This window comes from Elgaria multicarinata, chromosome 1 (genome assembly GCF_023053635.1).
Source record: "Elgaria multicarinata webbii isolate HBS135686 ecotype San Diego chromosome 1, rElgMul1.1.pri, whole genome shotgun sequence".
Classification (NCBI taxonomy): Eukaryota; Metazoa; Chordata; class Lepidosauria; order Squamata; family Anguidae; genus Elgaria; species Elgaria multicarinata.
The window spans coordinates 49,940,673-49,962,822 of NC_086171.1; the positions used below are offsets into that span (position 1 = coordinate 49,940,673).

At 41.9% G+C, this 22,150-nt stretch overlaps 1 protein-coding gene across 1 annotated transcript in view; it reads right to left on the reverse strand.

Annotated features, from left to right (window-relative positions):
• Positions 1-12,314, reverse strand: part of ARHGAP21 (Rho GTPase activating protein 21) — a 149,314-nt gene extending 137,000 nt beyond the window's left edge. Inside the window, exon 1 of the mRNA XM_063127595.1 lies at positions 11,669-12,314. Within this exon, the coding sequence (XP_062983665.1) occupies positions 11,669-11,749 (81 nt within the window). The 5' untranslated portion in view covers positions 11,750-12,314. The remainder of the gene's footprint in view (positions 1-11,668) is intronic.
• Between the last annotated feature and the right edge of the window lie 9,836 nt (positions 12,315-22,150).

Genomic DNA, 22,150 nt, shown 5'->3' on the forward strand with positions numbered 1-22,150 from the left:
ACCACATAAGGCTCCACCCTCCTCCAACTATCAACAGTTAGGTGCACACTCCATCAGCCACCAAAGAGTATCAGCTAGCCACCAAGGGACCACAGCAGCAACAGGGGAAGGGCTACTAAGGACTTAGAGGAGGTGGCAAGCAACCACTGAGGGAGCCAGTCTATCAGGAAAAGCTTGTTATTATTGTCATCCACCTCCCTGGGCTTCCTAGATGCTTGCAATGGTGATGATCAGCAAAAGATCAGCAGTTTCCACAGGTCAACCAGTGAGAAGACTTTCAGGATGCCTGTAATTGTATTTTTTGGGTATTTTATAATCTTGTAAACTGCCTTGGGAGAGCAGTGTGCCCTGAAAGGCAGATTAGAAATATTTTAAATAAATAAAACAGTGTGACTGCAGTTGCTCTGCTACCCTTCTTAGGAAAGTACACAATTTTAAAAAGGCCTAAAGATGATGATGATTTCTTACCAGCCTCTCCGACTGGAACGTGGCGGGGAACAACAGCAAGCACAAAAAAACATAAAATACTGATTAAAAACATAGTATACACTGTTACAAGCATCCTAAAAGCATCCTAAAATTCTACTGGATAGGCCTGCTGAAAGAGATCAGTCTTGATAGCTTTCTTGAATGCTAAAAGACTGTCAAGCTGATGAGTCTCCTCCGGCAGGCCGTTCCTAAAGATGAGTCTCATTTCTATCTAAAGATGATTTCATCAGTTGGGTGTATCACTGCTTCCATTAGAAAAACAGAAGAAGACCTTAATACTTTGGCCAGCATCCCTGTCAAAATTAAGCTCCAGCAGACCTTGTTATAAACAAAATACTTAAATATTTATTCGATATTTTCTTTTAGAATGTGCATCCATTGTTTTAATAATGGAGTGTGCATTCAGAATGTGCAGAGACTGAAATTACCTTAACAATCCCTCATCTAAAACACTGCAAAACAACTCTAGGATTCTGTTAGCTTGAAAATACAAACTAAATTAGGGTGCCATGCTATTTTCTTGTGTTTTCAAATGCATTTCTTAAAGTTTTGCCATGAAAAACGTATCTTCCCAAATAAATTGGCATGTGCTAAGGCCTCACCCGGATGTAAATTTACTTCAGAATAAGTCCCATTGAGCACAATGGGACTTGATTCTGAGTAAGCAAGCACAGACTTGGGCTGCCAGCTTTAAGTCGCCAGTACTTAAAATCTGCAATCCAGGAAATATGATCAGCTCCACGGGGGCACATCACTCTTTCAGCAAATCCAAGTGAGGAATGCACATTGCAAAGCTAGTTTAGACATAGAGCCAGGGCTCTTATTTGATTTTTGGAAGACTTATTACAGAAACTATTTGAGTCATTACACAATTCCTCAGTTTTAAACTAGCATTAAGATCACAGAAGTATTGTTCTAACTTCTAACGGAAAGATTAGTTATCTAGAGGCACTCTCCCAATGCTGGCAAAGATTCTACTCTACAGCATTCAGTCTGCAATCAATAGGATGTAGAGCCCATATTGTATGTCCCACACATTATGCAAAGTGTAGACATAAATGCAATAGGCCATTTGAAGATTCACCAGCAATCTGTAATTAGAACTTGCCTCCAAAGTGACACCTCATTTATTGTCACAGCAACAGCAGCTGGGAAAATGGAATAAAGATGGTTTTTAAAAAAAACCCACTGTATTCAAGAGTCTAAACTAGTGAAATCAAGCATGATTCAAATCCTATACAGTATTAACTGTCAGAAGTCGTTGACTCTTTGCTAGGGCTAAGTAATTCACAATATTTGCAAATAAACATCTCAATATATATATATATATATATATATATATATATATATACTGGAAATGGGATCCCAATAAAATCCTACTTGAGAGGAAGATGCAAAATAGAACAAGTAGGAGACTGATTCCTAGGAAGGGGAGCAAATGCTAAATTTGGAAGCAAATACAGTCAACATGGAGAACAGCAGGGGTATAATAATGAACTGCATGCAATTGCATAAAGAATGCCATCTGGGAGAATGAGGTGTAAGGAGGCTCCACCAGTGCCCACAACTCAAAAGATAGACTCATAACCATGCTATAAAGTTGAAGTCCACTGTTGGTGCATTGTTGGTGCTATATAAAATAATAATAATAATTTGTTGTTTATTTGTTCAGTCGCTTCCGACTCTTCGTGACTTCATGGACCAGCCCATGCCAGAGCTTTCTGTCGGCTGTCGCCACCCCTAGCTCACTCAACAAAATAATAATAATAATAATAATAATAATAATAATAATAATAATAATAATAATAATAATGTCCAATAGCTGCTGGCACCAACTCCACAATTTCCCTTTACCCTCTGCATGCTGGAGTGCCAAGCCACTTTCCCACAATGGAAAGACCACTGCCAACTGCTTCATTTCCACTGTACCTGTAAGAGTCACTGAAAGGAGCAACACCGAAAAGCGGAAAGTCAAGACATGTGCCTCCTGTAACTGTACTCAGGCCAAGCACAATAACACACACATACACATTTAAAGAAAAGTGAGTACAAAGATGATTTGTGATGGTACACTCACAACTCCCTCCCACAAGACCAAGTAGCAACCCAGTTGTGTGTCACAGACCGTATGTGCAAGAATAGCAATTTAAGACATGGATTTTAACAGTGTGTGTTAGTGTAAGACTTCTGGTATTTTATCCTCACAACAATCCTGTGAGGTAGATTAGGCTCAGAGCCAGTGACTGGCCCAAAGTCACCTAGTGAGTTTTATGGCCAAATGGGGAATAAAAACTGGATCTCACAAGTCCCAGTCCAACACTCTAACCACTACACAACACTGGCTCTACACCACATTCAGTACTGAATCTATATGTGGTTTAACAGCTCTATTGGGTGGAGAAAGAAGACAACACTTAATGAAAAGTGCTATCTTTCCCCCAGTAGTTTTCAACATTTCCCTTTCATATTTTATTTGGTAGGAAGTTATTTAACAGCCAGGACTACGCCCATGGTAAGATCCAATCTGAGCAAATGCATTTAAAACTAACCATCTTACATTTTAGAATATACTAATGAACTCCTAGCCCTACGATCCAATTTGACAAGGGATGAAAGTCCACAGGTAAGTTTCTTGATTGGGGATACTGTGTTTAATCAACCAGATACAGTGAGTCATCTCATTAATCTTATGTTGGAGGTGAAAGGGCTTCTTCACAGTCCGATATGGTATGGGTGTAGTCCTGATAACCCATGGGTGTTCCAACACGAACAATAGCTAGCGTCAGCATAGTCATTCTTCCATAAAAATATGTAAGAGAATCTTCTCGGTAAGATTACAGCACTGAATTACATGTACATGTCACTAACCCCTAAAGAAATGTTTATACCCTTGCAGTATTCACAATGCAATATTACTTAGTGCAAATGTACATTGTGTTTTGGTTGGGTGTGCAAAATCTCTAACAAACGTCAAGATTAATGAAAGTTACTGGCCAAATGGGGGGTAAAAATACAATAATTACTTGGTTTTATATTACTTTTTTGTTTAGTTTTAATGGTATTGCGTGACTAATTACAACATTTAACAGTCATTTTTAAAAAGCACCCACCACTCTTAAGTGACATTTATAGCAAACCCTTTATTTATTCTAAGTAAGAGAGGTGTTGTTTCCCTTACACCAGCACAAACTAGCTTCACGAGACAAAAATCAAAGCCATATATTCATCTGTATTTTATATTAGTCTCTCAAATAAAGGGGCATTTGCTTTATACATCTACTGGTAACACTGCTGCTTCACTGCTCAATCTCCAACTCTTATGCTAGGATTTCATTGACTTCACTAGGTTCAAAACTGCTTAAAAGAAAGTATTTCTACTAAAACTGATAACTTGATATAAAGTCCCATTTCAGAGGTATTTGTTCAGTGTTCTTAACAAAACAGCTTGCTCAGACATCTACCTTTTACTGGACATTAAGAAGAGTTGACCCAGAATATATTTTACATTTTCTTGGTCAGCTATTCCTTAACAATATCCAGAATGCACAGACTTCTTAACAACCCATTTTAGTTAGAATACTTTTATTTAAGCATATTTAAACTTGTGAAGTCAAAGGAACTCAACAGGCAGAAATCCTTGCATGACTGAACTGTGGGACTAAGCTGTAAAGTATCAATGCTACTGGTGGATGTACAAAGCAAAGCCCCTTGATTTCAGTGGTATTAGTTTATTTGTAACTCGTAAGCAAGGTTACAGCCTAAGCACAGACAGACCAGAAACTTATGCAAAACAGGTATTTGAACAACCTATGCTGTATGGTCCTCAGTTCCTTGAAGTTTTTCTGTCTACCACAGCAATTTGATACTTGCAATAGCCTGTCAAATTATTGTAATTCCAATATCCGCTGCATAAATTTTAATTTAGACAATTATAACTATGCATTTACTCTCCGGTTTCTAGAAGAGCCAAATAAAGTCATCAGCAACTAACATTTAAAAGCTGTATTTACCTCCAACTAAGCGTGGAATAGAATTATGAAAAAGGTAAATACAAACTGAATACTGAATTTTGGAGGACTGAATAAAATATGGCATACCATCTTATGAATAAACCAACTACATGCAAAAACATTCAGATGGCGAATTTTAATTGTTTTCAAATTTAAAGAGTAATGTATCTATTTATCACACTTTTGAAGAAGAAAGCCTAATAAAAATGAAAATGTGCAAATCAAAGTTTTTGTGCTGGTTTAGCTACGTATTTTTGTTTTGTTTTGTATTGCAACCACTCATTTACACTGTTATGTTTATTTCTCTTTTTAAACAAAAAATATTTAATATTGAAATATTAATATAGAAAAAGGTAAAGAAATGTTACAGAGGGAATTCTATCACAATATTTCGATGAAAGCAGCAATGCTACCAATATTAAAAATCTACAATATCTAGAACTCCAGCTTTTGCCAAATCAAAGACCTTTTCATTTCCTAGTAGTTACTATAAATAGATCTATACACACATACGAACACAGAAATGCATTAATATTGATTTAGTATTTAAATGCAAGTGAAGCCTACAACTGGCAACATAAGATTCTCTATTCTCATGGGAAATCCTTGTCAGTGCCCTAAATGTACAGGGAGGGTCTCCAGTGCAGCAGGCTGACCTGAATTGACATACCAATTCCATTTACTAGATTAGTATCCAATCTGAGGGGAGCCAACAGCAAGACAGAAGACAGGTGAATATGCAGAAAGCTTGGTGATCCTTGCCCCAGTGCAGAGGTACTGCTGCAATTTCAGTTAAGTGTCATTAAGCCCTTTCACAGCTAGCGACTTTCCTTTCCCATTCATAGTGACAGCCCTTGAACATAAACAGCTCACATGTATAGAGTGCTGCTTTTGCCTGATCTTCCAATATTTACCTCAACAAGTTAGATCATCAGAGAATAAAAGACTAAAATACACAGTTTAACCCAAGGATCTCACATTCAGCACCCACAGGTGCCACTGTGCCTGCATAACCAGACTGAGGCACCTCTCCCCAAGCTATTTTCCCCCTCTGTAAGTGAATGGAGCCAGAGAGAGAGAGAGAGACCCTGTTCAGACAACACACTAAGCCATAGTGGTTAAGCATTTTGGATTAAATATTATGGCTTAGCGTACTGTGTGAACCATGATTTAGCATATTGTGTCAACCATTCCTAACCATGGTGTCTACATAACCATGGTTTAAACATGCTCACTAACCATTTGCTGCAAAAGGGTTAGTGGCCTAACCATGGCTTAGCGTGTTGTCTGTACAGGCCCAGAGAGAGAGAAAGAGAGATGAAGAAAGAATGAGTAGCCAGAGAGAGAGATGGACAGAAGAAGGAAGGGAAAAAAGAAAAGAGGAGCCAGAGAGAGAGAGGGAGGACAGACAGAAGAGAAGTGCAAGAGAGAAAATAGAAACCCGAGTGAGCAGCACACGCAAATCACAAAGGGTGGTGGTGCTCCCAACATTTTTGTGATAGGCCTCCCACCCTCTACAACAGCCAATTTGTGATGGTGCAGGGTCTTGCTATTTACTGTTTTACTCTGTACAGCACCATGTACACTGATGGTGCTATATAAATAAATAATATAATAATAATAATAAAAAAATGCCCAAAATTTGCCCATGTTTTAACCTATATATAATCACTACACACAGGCACTCACACAGCATAGAAAGGCCTATGGTGGAGCTTTGAGAGGAGTTCAATCAGTTAGGAAGTTGGAGAGGCCAGATAGTTTGAGAGACCTTCCTATTTGTCACTCAGTTTACATAGTATTTTAATGCTACAACTAGGAAGCTAAAGCCAGGACAATTTATCCCAACACTGGGCTTTTTGGGACATAAGAGAGCCAGTGTGGTGTAGTAGTTTAAAGTGTTGGACTGGGACTCAGGAGAACCAGGTTCTAGTCCCCACTCAACCAAGAGGCTAACCTACCTCACAGAATAGTTGTTAGAATAACATGGAGAGAAAGAAGACTATGTAAGCCCCTTGAGTTTCTTGCAAGAGGAAAAAAGGCAAGAAATAAACAATATAATAAAAACAACAACAACAGCACACTAAACTACGGGTGATCATTAGGTACACAAGCCTTGGGCTCATGTGCTTTCCCTCTTCCCTCTCTTCCTCTAGTGTGGCCTCAAGAACAAGTTTGAAAGCTTTGCTTATGGTTTTAAACCAGCCGGAGTTCCTTGTTATGCCTGAAATCAGCGAAACTCTGGTTAGTTTAGAACAACAGGGGTGGGCAACCTGTGACCTTCCAAGATGTTGTTGGACTGCAACTGCAATCCGCCCCAGCTAGCCATAGCTAATGGTGAGGAATTATGAGAGTTGCAGTCCAACATTCTAGAGGACCACAAGTTTCCCACCCTTAGTTTAGAAACTGATGCCTTTTCATAGCCACATCAGGAGGAGGAAAAGGAAGGAAGGAACCTGAGGTCCCAAAGTCCATACATCTAATGCTAATCACCAAACCAAACCATTCTTTCTGAAGTGCAACTAAACTCAAGTTACAGATAGATACACTAGATACACAAGGGCAACTAGTTAGCCAAAACATCACAGGAGGTTTCAGGGAATAACTTGAAATTTAGAGGTATCAGAGGTATCACAGTAGTGTTACAAAAGGCGCCCTCAAACAAAGCCTCATGTGAATATAGGCCACTAAACTCAGTAGCAGCTACTTCTGAGAAAACATGCAAAGAATCAATTCGAAAGTCCTTAGTTCTAATGCCACACATCACTGGCTTCAAGACAAGACTTGTGATTTTAGTGCATAAGGAAGAGTTAGCACACGATGACTCCACCACAACAGTGGTTGTGCAAATCAATTTTGCATTGTGCAGAGTAGAGCAGAAGTTCCAACAGCAATTCCCAATGGTGTGCATACCAAGAACCATGCAATTAATGCATGCGTTAATAGAACTAATCAATTCCATCAGCCAAGGCACATGTTTATGGATATATATTTTTACCTCAACTGTATTTGTGGTTTCCTATGAGGCATGAGATAACTCTGCAACATTCACTGGTCTTAGGGACAGGAAAAGACAGAAAACCAAGGCCAATTAAGTGTGCACAAAGTAAAATAATGAGTGCTGAAGTTAGTACGGGAACAGTTTTCAGCACTAATTAATCTTGTAATTAAGAATTTAATGTAAATACATCTTGCTTCTGGATAAACTACAGCTCCCATTTTTAAAAGCCTATTCACATCTCATTCCATCACATCACCAATAACTGCCACGAAATTAAATGTGATTTCAAGTATAGCACATGCATTACAGTTGTTAGGCATGAAGTCAAAAGTATATGGATAATTATATGCATAAACAAAACGGTATCTGTGGCTCCAGAGTGTATTAAAATATTACCACATTGTGAATGGAACTGCATTACATGATCAAAGTTAAGAACACTGTATATTTATGTACAATTATTCAGAAGTGCCTTGCTTCTGGATTGTTCTCACATTTGAAACATATTTAACTTTTGTAAACCACCCAGAGAGCTTCAGCTATGGGGTGGTATATGAATGTAAATAATAATAATAATAATAATAATTATGCACGTATTCTGTTCAGTGAAGAAAATGAGGACATCCCAGCATTCTCCTTGGCTTTCTAGAGAAAGTACATGCACCATGATGAACAAAGGTTTTGCTAGGAAAGGATTGATGGATTCCTATTCCCACAAACAAGTAATTCAGTTGGAGCATGTGAAAGGTTAACAAAACAAGATGAGAGTATATTCATGTTCCCTTTTCACTTTAAGTCTGCCAGAGCCAAATCAGTTATTTCCCCCAGAAAATTGATTGGAACCAGGCCTCACACTTGCACTTTTCCTTGCCGTCTCCACTCACCACTGCAGATTAAAGCAGATACATAGGAGATCCTACATTTCAAAAAATCACAGAATCTCCCATTCAAACACTCTTTGCCCCACACAGAGGGGAACAGGGAAGAGAGCATAAGATCGAAAAGCATAAGTGCATGCAATCACACCTGCCTCATGTTCTCATATTCAACAAGTAACTCTTAAGATGTAATAGGTTGTATCCAAATGGTTGCATTGAGTGTTAGTCTAATTTAAGTCTCATTCATTTCAATGGGTCTACTCTAAGTAGGACTAACATTGAATACAACTCAATAGTAGCACAACTGTAGTATTTGTCAAAATGTAATGTTAGTATCAACACTAGGCCAGTTCAGACATCACTGTGCCTAATAGTCAAACCAAAGTTTAGCAACCAGTAGCATCCCTCTGGTTAGCATTACCTGTTTCGGTGTTATGCCTGAACCAGCATAGCCAGAGTCAGGTTCTAAACTAGAGACTGAAACCAAGATTAGACATGAGTTTCAAAATATAGTTAGCAGAAACTGAAATTATTCTGGTTCAGATATAAATGCTGAACCATAGTTACTATTACTCAAGAACAGGAAGAAGGAGCACAACAGCCCAAGAAGAAGTAAGGAAACAACAGGCAAACCTGTGGTACTTGGCCAACAGGTGACATCTGAAATGTATAATTAACCATTTTACTTTAGAACCCAAGAAATCAAATTTGACATTGTTTCAAGTAAAATTGTCATTCAATAAGAATATTGTGTGCCTACTTTGTAATTACTGCTGCCAGAGAGCAGAAGTACTAAGGTTCATTCATCAAAACTGTGTTCTAAAAAGCTATGTGTCATAAATATCACCACAAAGAAATTAATACAAACACTATGTTAAACTTTACCATAAAATCCTAAGCAAGTCTCCACAGACATGTTGCACATGTCAATTATTGCACATGTCAACTAGACACTATCCCTTCAGTTCTCCAGTTAAAACCTACAATAGTGTAGCGTACGTGTTTATTTTCTTCCAAAGAGATATTTTAAGATCTAGGTACTACTAAAGAAAGCTGCATTAACCTAATAATTGTTATGCCTCCTAATAAAATTATGTCATAGTAAGTCCACTTTGCAGTAGCTCAAATTGAAGAATCACGTTAAACAAAGGCTACATTACGAGTGTACATCTGTAATGGAGTTTGGTAGGAAGATGTAGTGCTCTCAGTGCAAGAGAATGTGGCACACAAAGCAAGAAAAACTGTTTTTGTTAATGAAACATATGGTCTTTCCTGATAGATAAACTCCCCACCCACCAGGTGGAAAGACAGCCATTCTGCTCTACATAAAATCTAAAGAATTTCTATGAACTTGAAAGCTTTGTATTTTCTTTCACAATCAGGAGCTAGTTCAATGAAACAGTATCACCTTACCTATTTTGTATGCCTCAACTCCAAGGGATTCATTATGGTTTACCATGCTAATCATAGGTGGATTATATGAATAGTGCCTGGTCCCACACCTTCCACACAGTGCAAGAACTGCTGAGAAATAACCCACAACCTTAGTTGTTTCTCTTCATTTACTTCTCAACGTTGCTTCCACCAACAAAAAGTGTGGGGTGGAAGGGGGACAGAATCCATTTTTTACAGTCACTTGCAAAGATCTTTGAAAAAAACAGTTCAAATACTAAGCTATTAACATAACCTATTACAGTTCTCCACCAAGATTTTCTACTTGGGATTTATCCAGCTGTGCTGAGATATTAGTAGGAACTCTTAAAGCAGTAGTGATCTTACAATACCATAATGCCATGTGGCTCTGTTATATCAAAGCACCAGGGTAAGCCAAGGATAGAACAGTAGATTAAAAGCTGCCCCCTTAAACAAACACTATTTTTAAAAAGTGTTACATTCCGTTTCTCAAAAAGGCAGTCACAATAATTCAGTGACAATACGTTTTCCTATATAATAAGAGAAAATGTGTACAGCATAAAATAACACACAGAAAACAGACACTTCTACGTCACAGGATTACACGCAGAAGGTAAAACGCTGACATACCATATGCTCCATATAAACACAGACACAGCAGGATACTCGAACATGCCTTAGTCCATCGGAAACCCTCATAAAAATTCCCAATAAGAGGAGTCACCTTTGATAGGTAGTGCAGAGTAAACTCACAGCACTGGCAGTGATTTAATGCTATTAGTACTATTAATATGGATCCCAGGATGAAAGGTTGAAACAGGGGCCTTTCTAAGGACAAGCTATCAGGCTGAACGTGCAGTGCCACCATAAGGCATTAAAAATACACAACTTTCCAAACTAAAGATACACGGAGGAACTTCCTAGCAACAACTCTGGGGCGGGTGGGAGCGAGAAGAGTTAGAGGAGTATGCAAAAGCCCTACAGACCTGAGCTCTGGAAGTTGCTGGAGGTGGCCTGTAAAAGGAGAAGAGGGAAATATGTACACACACAAGAGGGAGGGAAAACTGGAGCAGTGTCATTCAGGGGCTTCAAAAAAAAACACACACCAAGGGGAACACTGTACCGCCCTCTCTCTCGCTCCCCTATCAGATCAATGGGACAAAGGGAAAGCGGGCGGGGGGGGAGAGAAAGGTAAAGATCCGGGGGTTATTTTTCCTAAAGGATTTTCGAGACAGAGGGAAGATTTCAGGCAGTTAGTTTCCCTCCCCCCACCCCCACTATAAACAGAGTATTTTCATGTGGTGGTGAAGGAGACGTTCTCATTGTGGCACCCGAAAAGAAGTAAATGGAGAGGAGAGAGAGAGAAGAGGGTTGTGTCTTTCAGTCTCCTCACACCACGTCCAGGTCGGAATACTGAAGGAGCGGGAACAAATATCCAACCGCAAAGAGAGTGAGGGAAAGAGAGATACGGCAGCGGCAAACTTTTTCTTTTCCCCGCACCCCTCTCCACCTACTTTCCTGTCTTTTTCGCCCCCTCTCCTTCAGAAGCGGTGCCTCCCGCTCGAGGGTCGGCGGCGGCCGCCAACTAAAGGCACCGCTCCCAGCGTTAACTCCCGGGCGGGCAGGAAGGGAAGAGGGAGGTAAGCAGGCAACAGGGATGGGGCGGCCATTAAAGCCGCTCCAATCCAAGCCATTCTCCACGCACGGCGGCGGCGGCGGCGGCGGCAACCGCCCCTGGCCGGCCGTTTCCCTCATAAACACGAGAAGCGCTCGAGCCTCCGCTCCTCTCTCCACACAGGCACCCCAAGACTTCTCGGGACGGACTCAGGACCCGCCCTGCTCCTTTCGGCTTCTTCTCCTTTCTCCCCATTACCTACCTGGCTGAGGCTCCCGGTGACTTCGGGCGTCTGGGTGTCTCCATCTCCCGCGGGTGGCCCTGCTGCCCAACGGGTCGCCATTATTTCATTTCCCAATTACAAAGGAAGAACAAATCCGCCGGAGTCCACATTTGGGGGTGGGGGGGATACACATACACAAAAATGTATATGGGCGAAGGAGGCGAGGGCCAGAACAGTTTTCCACATGCGCCAGAAAGAAGGGGAAAAAGACTCTCCGCTTTAAAAAAAAATTAAAAATTAAAAAAGCAAAACAATATATCCGCCTCTTAGGAAAGAGAAAAACAAGGACACAACTGTGTACACAAATCCCGGCCAAGCCCCGTCTCCACAATAGGGTCTTGGGAAGGGAGGGAGGAAAGCGATTCAAGGAGCTGCCATGGGGCGGTGGGGCGGGCGGTGGGGGGAAGAAAGAGAAGATCCCGCCGGACTTTTTCAGCTGGACTCTAAAACGTCCCCCTTCATCGCCCCAGCGAGGAGAGAAAGGGGATGTGTCAGTGGCCCGCGGAAAAGCCGCCGCGCCTCCTGCTGCTGCCGCCGCCGCCACCCGTCCCTTGTTAGGCTAATTGCACTGGCTCGTCATCTTCCTCTTCCTCCTCCTCCTATCCAAAGCCCTAGACACAGGGAGGAGAGGGCGGCGGCGGCGGAAAGCGCCTTCCACTACCACCTCCTTCGTACACACACACTCGTGTCACAGGAAAAGTGAGAAGGGGTGGGGGAGTTAGCCAGGGAGGAGGGGGAACCGATTCCTCTTCCCTCCCTACAGGCTGAGATTTTCCTTTCATACGCCGGAAGGGAGCCGGATGATTCCCTCTGAAGACAAACTCCGGAATTCGAAAACTTTTCTGCCCGATCCGGCCGTGCATGTGACACGGAAGTCTGCGTGCATCCAATCTTATGCAGGCTTGGGAGTCGGCCGAGGCTGCCAGCAGCAACCTGAAGCATGAAGAAGTGGGGAAAGTCTGAAGGAAATCCAGGAGGCTCCGTCTTCCCAGTCGAATTCGTCTGCAAGATCGAGGTGCAAAAACAACCATTCGACTTCTTCGCGCTTGCTTCTCACAGCGCGCGCGCGCCCGTTTTGCGCCTGAAAAACTTTGCTTTTTGTGTCTTTCTTCTTTTTTTTACTTCGGTTTGGCGGCAGAGCTGACGAGCCCTGGCTGCAATAGGAACAAATATCGACAGACTTCCAATGAAATGATATTCTGGATTATAAAAACAAGCCCTCTTCCAAGGAACTAATTCCTAAACCTCCTCGGCCAGGCACCAACGCGGCAACTAATTCTTGCTCCTCTTCCCAAACGGGAGTCTCTCACGTTTCGCGAGGTGGCCCACCCCGCGCTCCAACGCTAAGCTCGCCCTGTAGTCCTGAGACGAGCAGACGGCTAGCAAATGGATTGTTTATTTATTTATTTGTGGGATGGGAGGGGAGATTTAGACTCCAACGCACTTTTTCTTTTTTAAAAGAGACTCCATTACATTGCCCCATTGCCTGAGGCCATCGCAATGGTGCCAGCTGCACCCATGTCTAGTCTGGCTGCCAGCTGGGCGCTGCGTTCCCTTGATACTGCTCCTGCAGCAGAGAGAATATTTGAAGGGTTCTTTTAATGAATTTGCTATCAGCACAATGCATGGTGTTCGCAAGCAGCTTTCCTTCCTGAGAAGGGGAGGGAGAGATGGAAGGTAAACCACACACCCTTCCATTGTTTGCTTACACACCACCCCAGCCTAGGCAATCTGTTTCCAGACCGAGACAAGCCAGGCGCTGCTTACGCAAACGCCCCCGAATTAAACTCGCCAACAGGACTCGGGCCGAGCTTTGGCAACGAGGCAGAACGCACCCCCACGCCCCAGAGGTGGAGCGCAGTGCCTGGTTGCTTCCCAAGAGTTCCCGCGTCTCGGCGCTTCGGAAAATAGCAGAGAGGGGTCTCCTGGGACATTCTTCCCGCCCAAAGGCCCTGTAGGCCAACGGCTAGCAGAAAACATTATCGCGGCCTCGCCTCCTAGGTCCCTCCTCTCGAGTCACGCCGACCTACAAAAACAATACCCAGAGGCTGTGTGAAGCCAGACCCTCTTAAGCGTTGCACGCTGAAAATCTTAACGATTTTCGGAGGAGGGGGCATGCCTTAAGAGTTCACCCTCCCCCTTCACTCCGAATCCAGAGCGTGTGTACGCAAACGTCATAATCCCCATTTCGGAAGTTCACGGAGGGTATAGCACCACGTTTTAAGTGGTGCAATGTGTGTGGATTTCCATGATCTTTCCAGCCCTTTTTCAAGAGTGGAAAGGTTGCAAGAATGGGCAAAACCAAAGTCTAGCAGCACCTTCAAGGCTAACAAATTTTGGCATTGGCTTTTGTGCAGTAGAGTCTACTTCATCATATGCAAGGAGTATTATAATGTATCCATGGGGTAGAAGAAAAATAATGGTAGAGGGTGGGGTTAGATGGCAATGAAATGCAGAAGGTAGAGTCTGTGATCATTTTATTAAGCTTAAACGTATGCAGAATATTTATTACATATTTTCTTAGAGTTTAAATATATGCAAAATAAGCAGTGGCTATTCATAACAGCAGCAATTTATGATAACACAATCATCTTAGCATGGCTGAGTAAAATAACACCTGTAGTGGGACAGGAAACCATTGTCTCTGTTCAGTACCAGACAAATAGAATCAAACTTTGATCTTGGTTCCTATTCCACTATTTAAAGTTGGAGTCTCTCTTTGAAATTCTTCTGTTGGAGAATGGCAATGTTCAAGACGGCAGCTGAAAGTCCAGAAACATGCAAATATTCTCTGCTACCAGTTTCTGAAATTTGCCCCTTCTGATGTCAGATTTGTGTCTATTTATTATTTCCAGAAGAGACTAACCTGTTTGTCTTGTGCAAAAAGCAGAATAGTATTGCTGGCAGATGATAGCATATCAGTTTTCCTCAACCTGGTGCCCTCCAGATGTTTTGAACCAACTCCCAAGTAATATGGCCAATGGTCAGGAATGCTGGGAGCTGTGGTCCAAAACATCTGGAGGGCACCTGGTTGGAGAAAGCTGGTATTTCTCATGTTGAAAAATATTAGTGTTGCCAGGGTAGAATTTGCATCTGGCTTGGTTACAAAGTCTGGCCCTTCACCAGCAACACACCTTCCTATGTGGCCTGTTGCTGGCGAGGAGCTGTTCTGGGGTAAAGGCTGACATTAGAAAGGGTGTCTGCATTCAGAAAGCAGTAAAAGGGCATTTCAGTCTCCTTGGATACTCTGTTGTTTACCTGAAACTTGCCATTCTCCAAAAAGATTTTCAAATGTAGACTAGAGTGAAATAACTGAATTGGAACTAATAGCAAAGTTTGATTTCTACCACACATCCTGGCTTTCCCCCATGACGTGAAGATAGCTGCTCCGTTGGTAAAAGTGGCGGGGGGAAATGCTGTGCAACCATAGAGAAAGTCCTCGGTGGCAAGAGTGTCATGGTTGCTCTTGCTGGCAGACTCTAGGGTCATGCCTACAAACCACCCAGAGGCCATTTTAACTACTAGGAAACCCAGCAAATGGGGCCCTTAACCCTACTGCAGAGTGGGCTAACCAGAGTGGTTTAGTATCCGCTGTTGTGTTTTTCTCTCCCTACACAACATACTAAGTTACCACAGCTAGATCAAAACCCTTAGCATAACATCTAAACAGGCCCTTTATCAGGACGTTTCACTGTTACCTACATGAGCGGTTGCCAACTTTAATAGCTAAGATTGTGCTTTTTTACAGTAACCTGGTGCACAAATCAGTTCATGAAACTCCCTGTCATAAAGATAAATGTGGGGAAAGCTTCACCTGTGTATCAAGTTGCTGTTTAAGGAATAGAAATGGGTTGTTGTTTTTAAGTGACAGTTTTAGCTGTCAGAAACACCTACATTTCTCAATAGTGGGCAGCAGCACTTAAAAACCATCCCAAGTATGCCTATTATTGAGCAATAAGTGCTACTGACTTCAATAGGATTTATTCCCCAATAACCATGGTTAGGATTGCATGCTTAGGATCTTGAGGGGGAAAGGCATGTTATAATGCATAGTGTGGGGTGGACAGACTTGAGATTTCTGGGATTTTCTTTGTATGTTATCAGTAGAAACTCAAGGTCCATCAACTGGAATTGGGAGCAGAACAGTGGCTCAAGGCAAACATACACACCTCGTAAAATTAAGGAATGGGATTTCTTAATTAAAGAATTTGTTTTTAGTGTTAGAACTGAGCTCACTGTCCTTCCACACAAAACTCCACTTCTAGTTTTCCCTCAAGCCTTCGTTTCAGCAGCCTAACTGGTGTGGGGAGGGCAGAGAAGAGTGAACCATTGACAGTTGGGAGAATCCTTTCAGATCTACTGCAAATCATCCAGAGATGTACCAGTACATCCTGATCTCACTTCTGCTCACCCCCGGCATAGCCTGCCCTACTTAATCTACATTAATCAAGGGAAGCTTTACCTCTGGCTTCCTGGCCTGGAATTCCCGATCTTGCCCAAGTTTAGCTATAGGAATGTGAGGACTACTCATTCTCTTATCTGCAGTGCCCAGTTAGTCCTTCCCTTCTGCCCCGTTGCCAGATGGTCAAGTTGGAATCCTCTTTCAAGAATTTCAAAATCTTCAAGCAAGAGGGAGGGATTAACTCAAACCTCTCCACCCCCTTCACTTTCTCTCAGCAGTTCTGATAAGCCAGTTTGCCTCAGAAAAGAGCCCTAGAAAAGCACAACTGCCACTTGGCTCAGAGATTTTCCTTCCTCGCTTCAGATAGCAGTGATTATCACACATAATTATCCTTCGCATCACTTAGTCACGGGTAAACAACTTGTGGCCCTCCTGATGTTTTTGCTTGCAACTCCCATCGTTCCTCACTGCTGACTAGGGCTGATGGAAGCTGTAAACCAAAACATCAGGAGAGCCATAAGTTGTCCTCTCCTGACCTAGTTTAACAGGCTCCAGAGGTTTCCGCCCTTTGGTGTCTTGCAAAATAGAAAAGACCCAGCTTTTTACACTCTACCACCCAAATCTCTTTGCTAGAAGGAAGCAGCCCATAATTCCTTTAGACAAACAGGAGCAAGGAAGTTGTATTTCCCTCCATGTGTCCATCTTCCTCCTAAGGTCATCAGATGCAAAAGAGACCAGGGTGCAGTTGGCCATGCAAGAGTGTAAGAATTCCCTCTTCTACACAAACATCAGGGCCAATCAGGAGTGGTCTCTGATGGGCGCCATCAGCGAGCCTTGAGAGCAATACCCCAAGCAGCACCAGTCAACAAAACCTAGCTGCTGCTTCAGTTTTCCACAATGCTCTAGCATGATGCTTTATCAGAGGCACTGTGAGAAATTGAAGTGACATCTAGAACACTATCCAGCATGGCTTAAGAGTACTGGGCTCCAGGAGGGTTTTAGCAGTGGGTCCTATCAGGGTGCTGGGGGCCCAGTAGCTGCCCAAGGCTACTGTGTGCCAATGCAGCCCTGACAAGAATTATAGGTAATGAAGCTCTCTCTTTGCACTTGGTCATGTTTTCTTATTTATGACTGATTTGTTGGTCTGAAAAATCAGTTGGAAACCTATACTATAGTTAGCGCAGTCCTCAGCAAAACTTGTGTTATATATTTGGGTACAGCAATACAAATAATATTATATAGAGGCCAATGACCCACATATGTATACTAGAGTTGTCTCACATCTGGAAATACTTCCTTGTGAACATCGTAGTTCCTGATTTGAAAGCATTCATGGGAATGTTTGCAACTTCCCTGCTTTAGCATCCTGCTTTGGGGGAATAAATACCATCTCCAGGAAGTAAGTTTGAAAGCACACCATGTCTTCTTCTCATACCATGCCCAGGAAACTGAATAAATATGCTTATCAAAACCCTGGGTCCTTTTATTTAACCATATCAACACCCATAGATTACTAAGGTGTGTTTGGATTCAGGGGAGGGGGACAGGTAGACATTTACCTTACACAAAGTAATGAAAATTTTGGTACAAGACTTTAAAAGGTCTAATCTAAAAATCACTCTAAGGCCTTAGCTAGACCTAAGGTTTATCCCGGGATCGTCCTGGGGTCATCCCTGCCTGCTCCCAGGATCCCCTGTGTATCATTTACATGAACAGGGATGATCCTAGGATAAACCTTAGGTCTAGCTAAGGCCTAAGAAAAAAAGCTATTCTGCTAAAAATGAACCTGTTTCTCATTTCTCCTTGCCCCGCCCACATATTTTTAGCTTTTGATTCAGTACACCTGACAGATGTAGGGATTGATTGTGACTGAACCATGATTCAATAATAATAATAATAATAATAATAATGTAAAAAGTATACAAATTGCACTGCACTCAGTGCAAATTGAGCTTTCAAGAGTATGTAGGGAACCTTGAACATAAGCAAGCTGCTATGCCTTATCTACATTTCTGCCAGAGCTCCTGTGCCTTTGACAGCAGCATGACAGACAGAAATTCCACAGAGGCAGCTTCCTCCTGCTGCATGGCACAGCTGGAGTTCTGCTTGCCACTGTAGGTGTGAGGAATCTTGGACAACAGAATTGGGGAAGGAGGAGGCTAGAGAAGCAGATCCCTACTTAATCAGTAATTTTAAAAGGATGATACAAATATGCAGGTATGCAAGATGCCAACCCTACCTGTTCTCATATCTCCTGGTTAATAGCAATGCCCTTAGCCCTGGAAGTAGAGCCGTGCTGGATCAAGGGTTCGTCTAGTCCAGCATTCTGTCCACACAGTGGCCAATTAGCTGTTGACTGGGAACCCACAAGCAGGGCACAAATGCAATGACACCCTGCCACCCATGTTCCCCAGCAACTGGTGTACATTGCCATATTGCCTCTGATACATGTAGGCCATCATATATATACAGCAGCCTTCTCCAACCTGGTTTGGATTACAATTCCTATAATCCTGGGGAGTTGTGGTCCAACACATCTGGAGAGCACCCGCTTGTGGGAGGTGGATGAGCTTTGAGGATGAGCGTGAGGCAGCAGCAAAAAAATCATTTGGCAAGTTTAAGTGACTCATCTGCCTGGAGAAGATGAAATGCTCGCAGTGGAGGCCCAGCTGCGTGGATTAGTGTGTTTAATGAACAGAAATGGGCCTTCATGTTCAGCTCACCATGCTTGCACCAGCATTGTTTGGCTATGCAGATTGCAACGTACAAAGATAAAATGTGCTTTTTAACCAACACAGATTAAAGCACTGGGCATAATGTGTGGTGTTCATAAAAGGAATATATTAATCATTAATTACCCGTTCTATGTCAATATGCTGCAGGCTTTGAATTAAAAAGCTACAAGCTGCGCACCAGAAGAGCAATCAGCATTCACATAATGACAGAAGCCCCTCAAATAAAACTAATGAACAAAAGGCAAGTTAATAAAATGGTTTTGGCGCGACTGCCTACCTACGGAAACAAGTTGCATCCAGACGTTTTCAGCACTGATGAATTACTGAGGTTTATCAGAATAGCGTTTTATCGCACGCACTCTACTGCTCACTGATGTGCGTGCATCCTTTTGATGACTTCGTCCGCCTCCCGCGTGCCCCTTTCTGCTTGTTTTTCCATCACAAAATAGACCCCTTTTAATCCAACTTTTTTTAAAAATGGAATGTGTTGTGATCTCGTGCTGTGTGCAGGAAAAGCAGCACCATAAAAACTGCTCCTGAATGGGTCACGTAGTCTTTGTTTACTTCCTCTTTCCCCTCCAGGCAGAAAGAGGAAGTAATGAGGTACAAAGGAGGGTGGGTGGGGAGAAGCGACGGTAAGGGAACATGATCCCCACCCCCGTGTGATAGTGACCATTGTACACATGGTTGTGGTCAGTATTATTCTAAAGCAGTCCTAAACACACTAGAGAATAAACCTCACTCAACACGGTGAGACTTATTCCCAAGTAAATATGAATAAAATTGTGCTGCATGGCAGTAACCCTTGGCTCAATTAATTGGGAGTAAGTCCCGTTGAATTCACTGGGACTTTTTCCACCTAAGATCAGGCCTGAAGATGCTTTAAATGGGACTGAACATGGACTTCCACCCAGAGAGCCTTTGTAAATATTCAATTAACAAAAAAAGCTTTCAGTATAAGATGTGTCAGGGGCTGTCCATGTTCACTCAAGCTCCAAAATGCCAGGAAAATACAGCTGTTAAGGGCCACACCCTGAAAAGATGTGTTATTTAGGCAATATGAATATGTTATGATACCCTATGCAGTGGGTTAGTTCCAGTTTCAATACTACCTTGGAGCTTGGGTGGTTGTTCCAGATTTGTCTGTTTGCTGGAAAAGACATTTGGAGTCTAGGCCACTGAAGCAATCATGCAATTGAAGCTACCATTCCATGAAACAAGTACCCATGTGGCAATCATCTATAGAGAGGCTGGCTGCGTTTGGACGACACGCTAATCAACTGGTGGGGCAGGGGGAGGTAATAGGAACAGAATGGGAAACAACCATTGATTAGCATGTCGTCCGAAATCAGCCACTGTGTTTAGACAACTCAATAGTCAATGGTGAATTAATAGTCAACTCCATGGTTGATTATTGAGGGGGTACGCCCCACACAACATGATTATAATTAACCTGTATTCCTGTTTTATTTGTTAACACAGAAAGCTAGCTTTGTATTATATTTTGCCATCTGCAGAAGCAGAAGGGATTAATTCTGGTTTCCTTTGAATTTTTGTCAGTCACCTCTTCCTTTCTGTAATCAGGAGATCACAAATATTTAGGATAAAATTCTTGATAAAAGCCAGAAAACAAATAAACATTAGTTTTGTGTTGGCCATCATTTATAATGCTTTTTCATTCAGCATGGCTGTCTTACTTAGTTTATTTTTTTACTTGGTTTATTTATTTGCTTTTTATTTGGATTATTTATTTGCTTTTTTAAAAAAAGACGGAAAAAACAAGGGACATATTTTTTGCCAAGACACACAATTACAAAACAATTATTTTATACCAAGTCATGTTGACTTTGAGGTTTGGTCCTGGTAATTAGTTGAAGGCAGGATATAAATACTCAAAGAAATAGAAATAAAATAAATACTATTCTCCAGAAAAGCTATAAAAGAATTAAATACAAAAATGAACAGGTCACAGCATTTTTGCAACTTAAATACATTTTGAAACCAACAACTTGCAGCCAAATCTCAGGCCCAAAATAGAAATTGGGTAAAATCCAACAATATCCTACTTAGAGTAGACCCATTGAAATGAATGAGAGTTGTGTTAGTCATGACTAACTTGTCCTATTCATTTCAATAGGACTACTCTAAGACTGACTTATGTTGGATCGCATCAAATATGTTAAATCTGTATCTAGCAGCTATGTCTGCACACACCCCATGTTTTTACTCTAGAGTAGGTGCAGGGGGCACAACCCAGATCTTAAAAGTACCCTACCCCCAAACTAGGATCTTCACCTGGATTTGAGCCCCCTGCGCCTATGTAACCTCCATGAACTGGTTGGTTTAGGGCAAAACCATCATTCAGGAAATAGCAAATTCAGCTTGTTCTGCAGAGGAGCTGAATAATAATTATGGGCTCTTATCACATTGCATAAGGCAAACTGAATTGATATATGCAGTGGAGGCTGGTGGCTCTGATGTCAGTGGGGCGATGAATTCGCTTCAGGTTTCAGTCAGAAACAGTCAGAACTCTAAAGGAGCTATCTAAGGTGCAAAAATTATTGCATCTCTGATATTTTTTACATTTGCATTGTTATTGCATGCCTATGACCTTCCTTCTGCAATATATAAGTCGCCATTTGCTGTTGTGCTGTTTCTTTGGGACAAAAACTTTCTGCACAAGAGTAACTAAACTGCCCAGCACCTTGGTGAACCAAAGAGACTGTTGCATATATTGATCTTGCGTTAACACAAGACTAGTAATGTACCGAGCTGTATGTGGTCCACCACTGTACTGTTTTATGTAAAACTGTGGTTCAAATTAAAGAAAGTTTGCTTAAAACACATCCTTGCAACTTATTCCAACTAAGACTAATAGGACTTTCACAGGCAGAGGTTATACATACTCTAGAATAAAAAGGGAAAGGGGGGGAAAGAGATAGCAACTTTAGAACTTTATCACACCAGTGTTATACTGTGCAATCACTGCGAATTGCATGCAAAGGACTCAGAGGTTTTCCACCTTATAATCTGCTTTGATTGTGAAGTACTCCCATGCATCCTGCCTTAATTGTGCTATAAAGCAAAAAGATTTGCCATATTTAGCCCCTACTTTTTGAGTGTATCTTCCGAGCCACCGCTGGGGCGCAGGAGCAGGATTTTAAAGAAATGCTTACATCTGTGTAAGCTTTAAAGAGAAAGACACCAAAATTGGCACAGTAATAGATATTAGGGAGAGCTTTAAGCATACCAAATTTGAATTGAATTGGGTCACCCGTTGATTTTTTATGATTTTTTTTTACATTTCCCCCCTTAATCTCACTT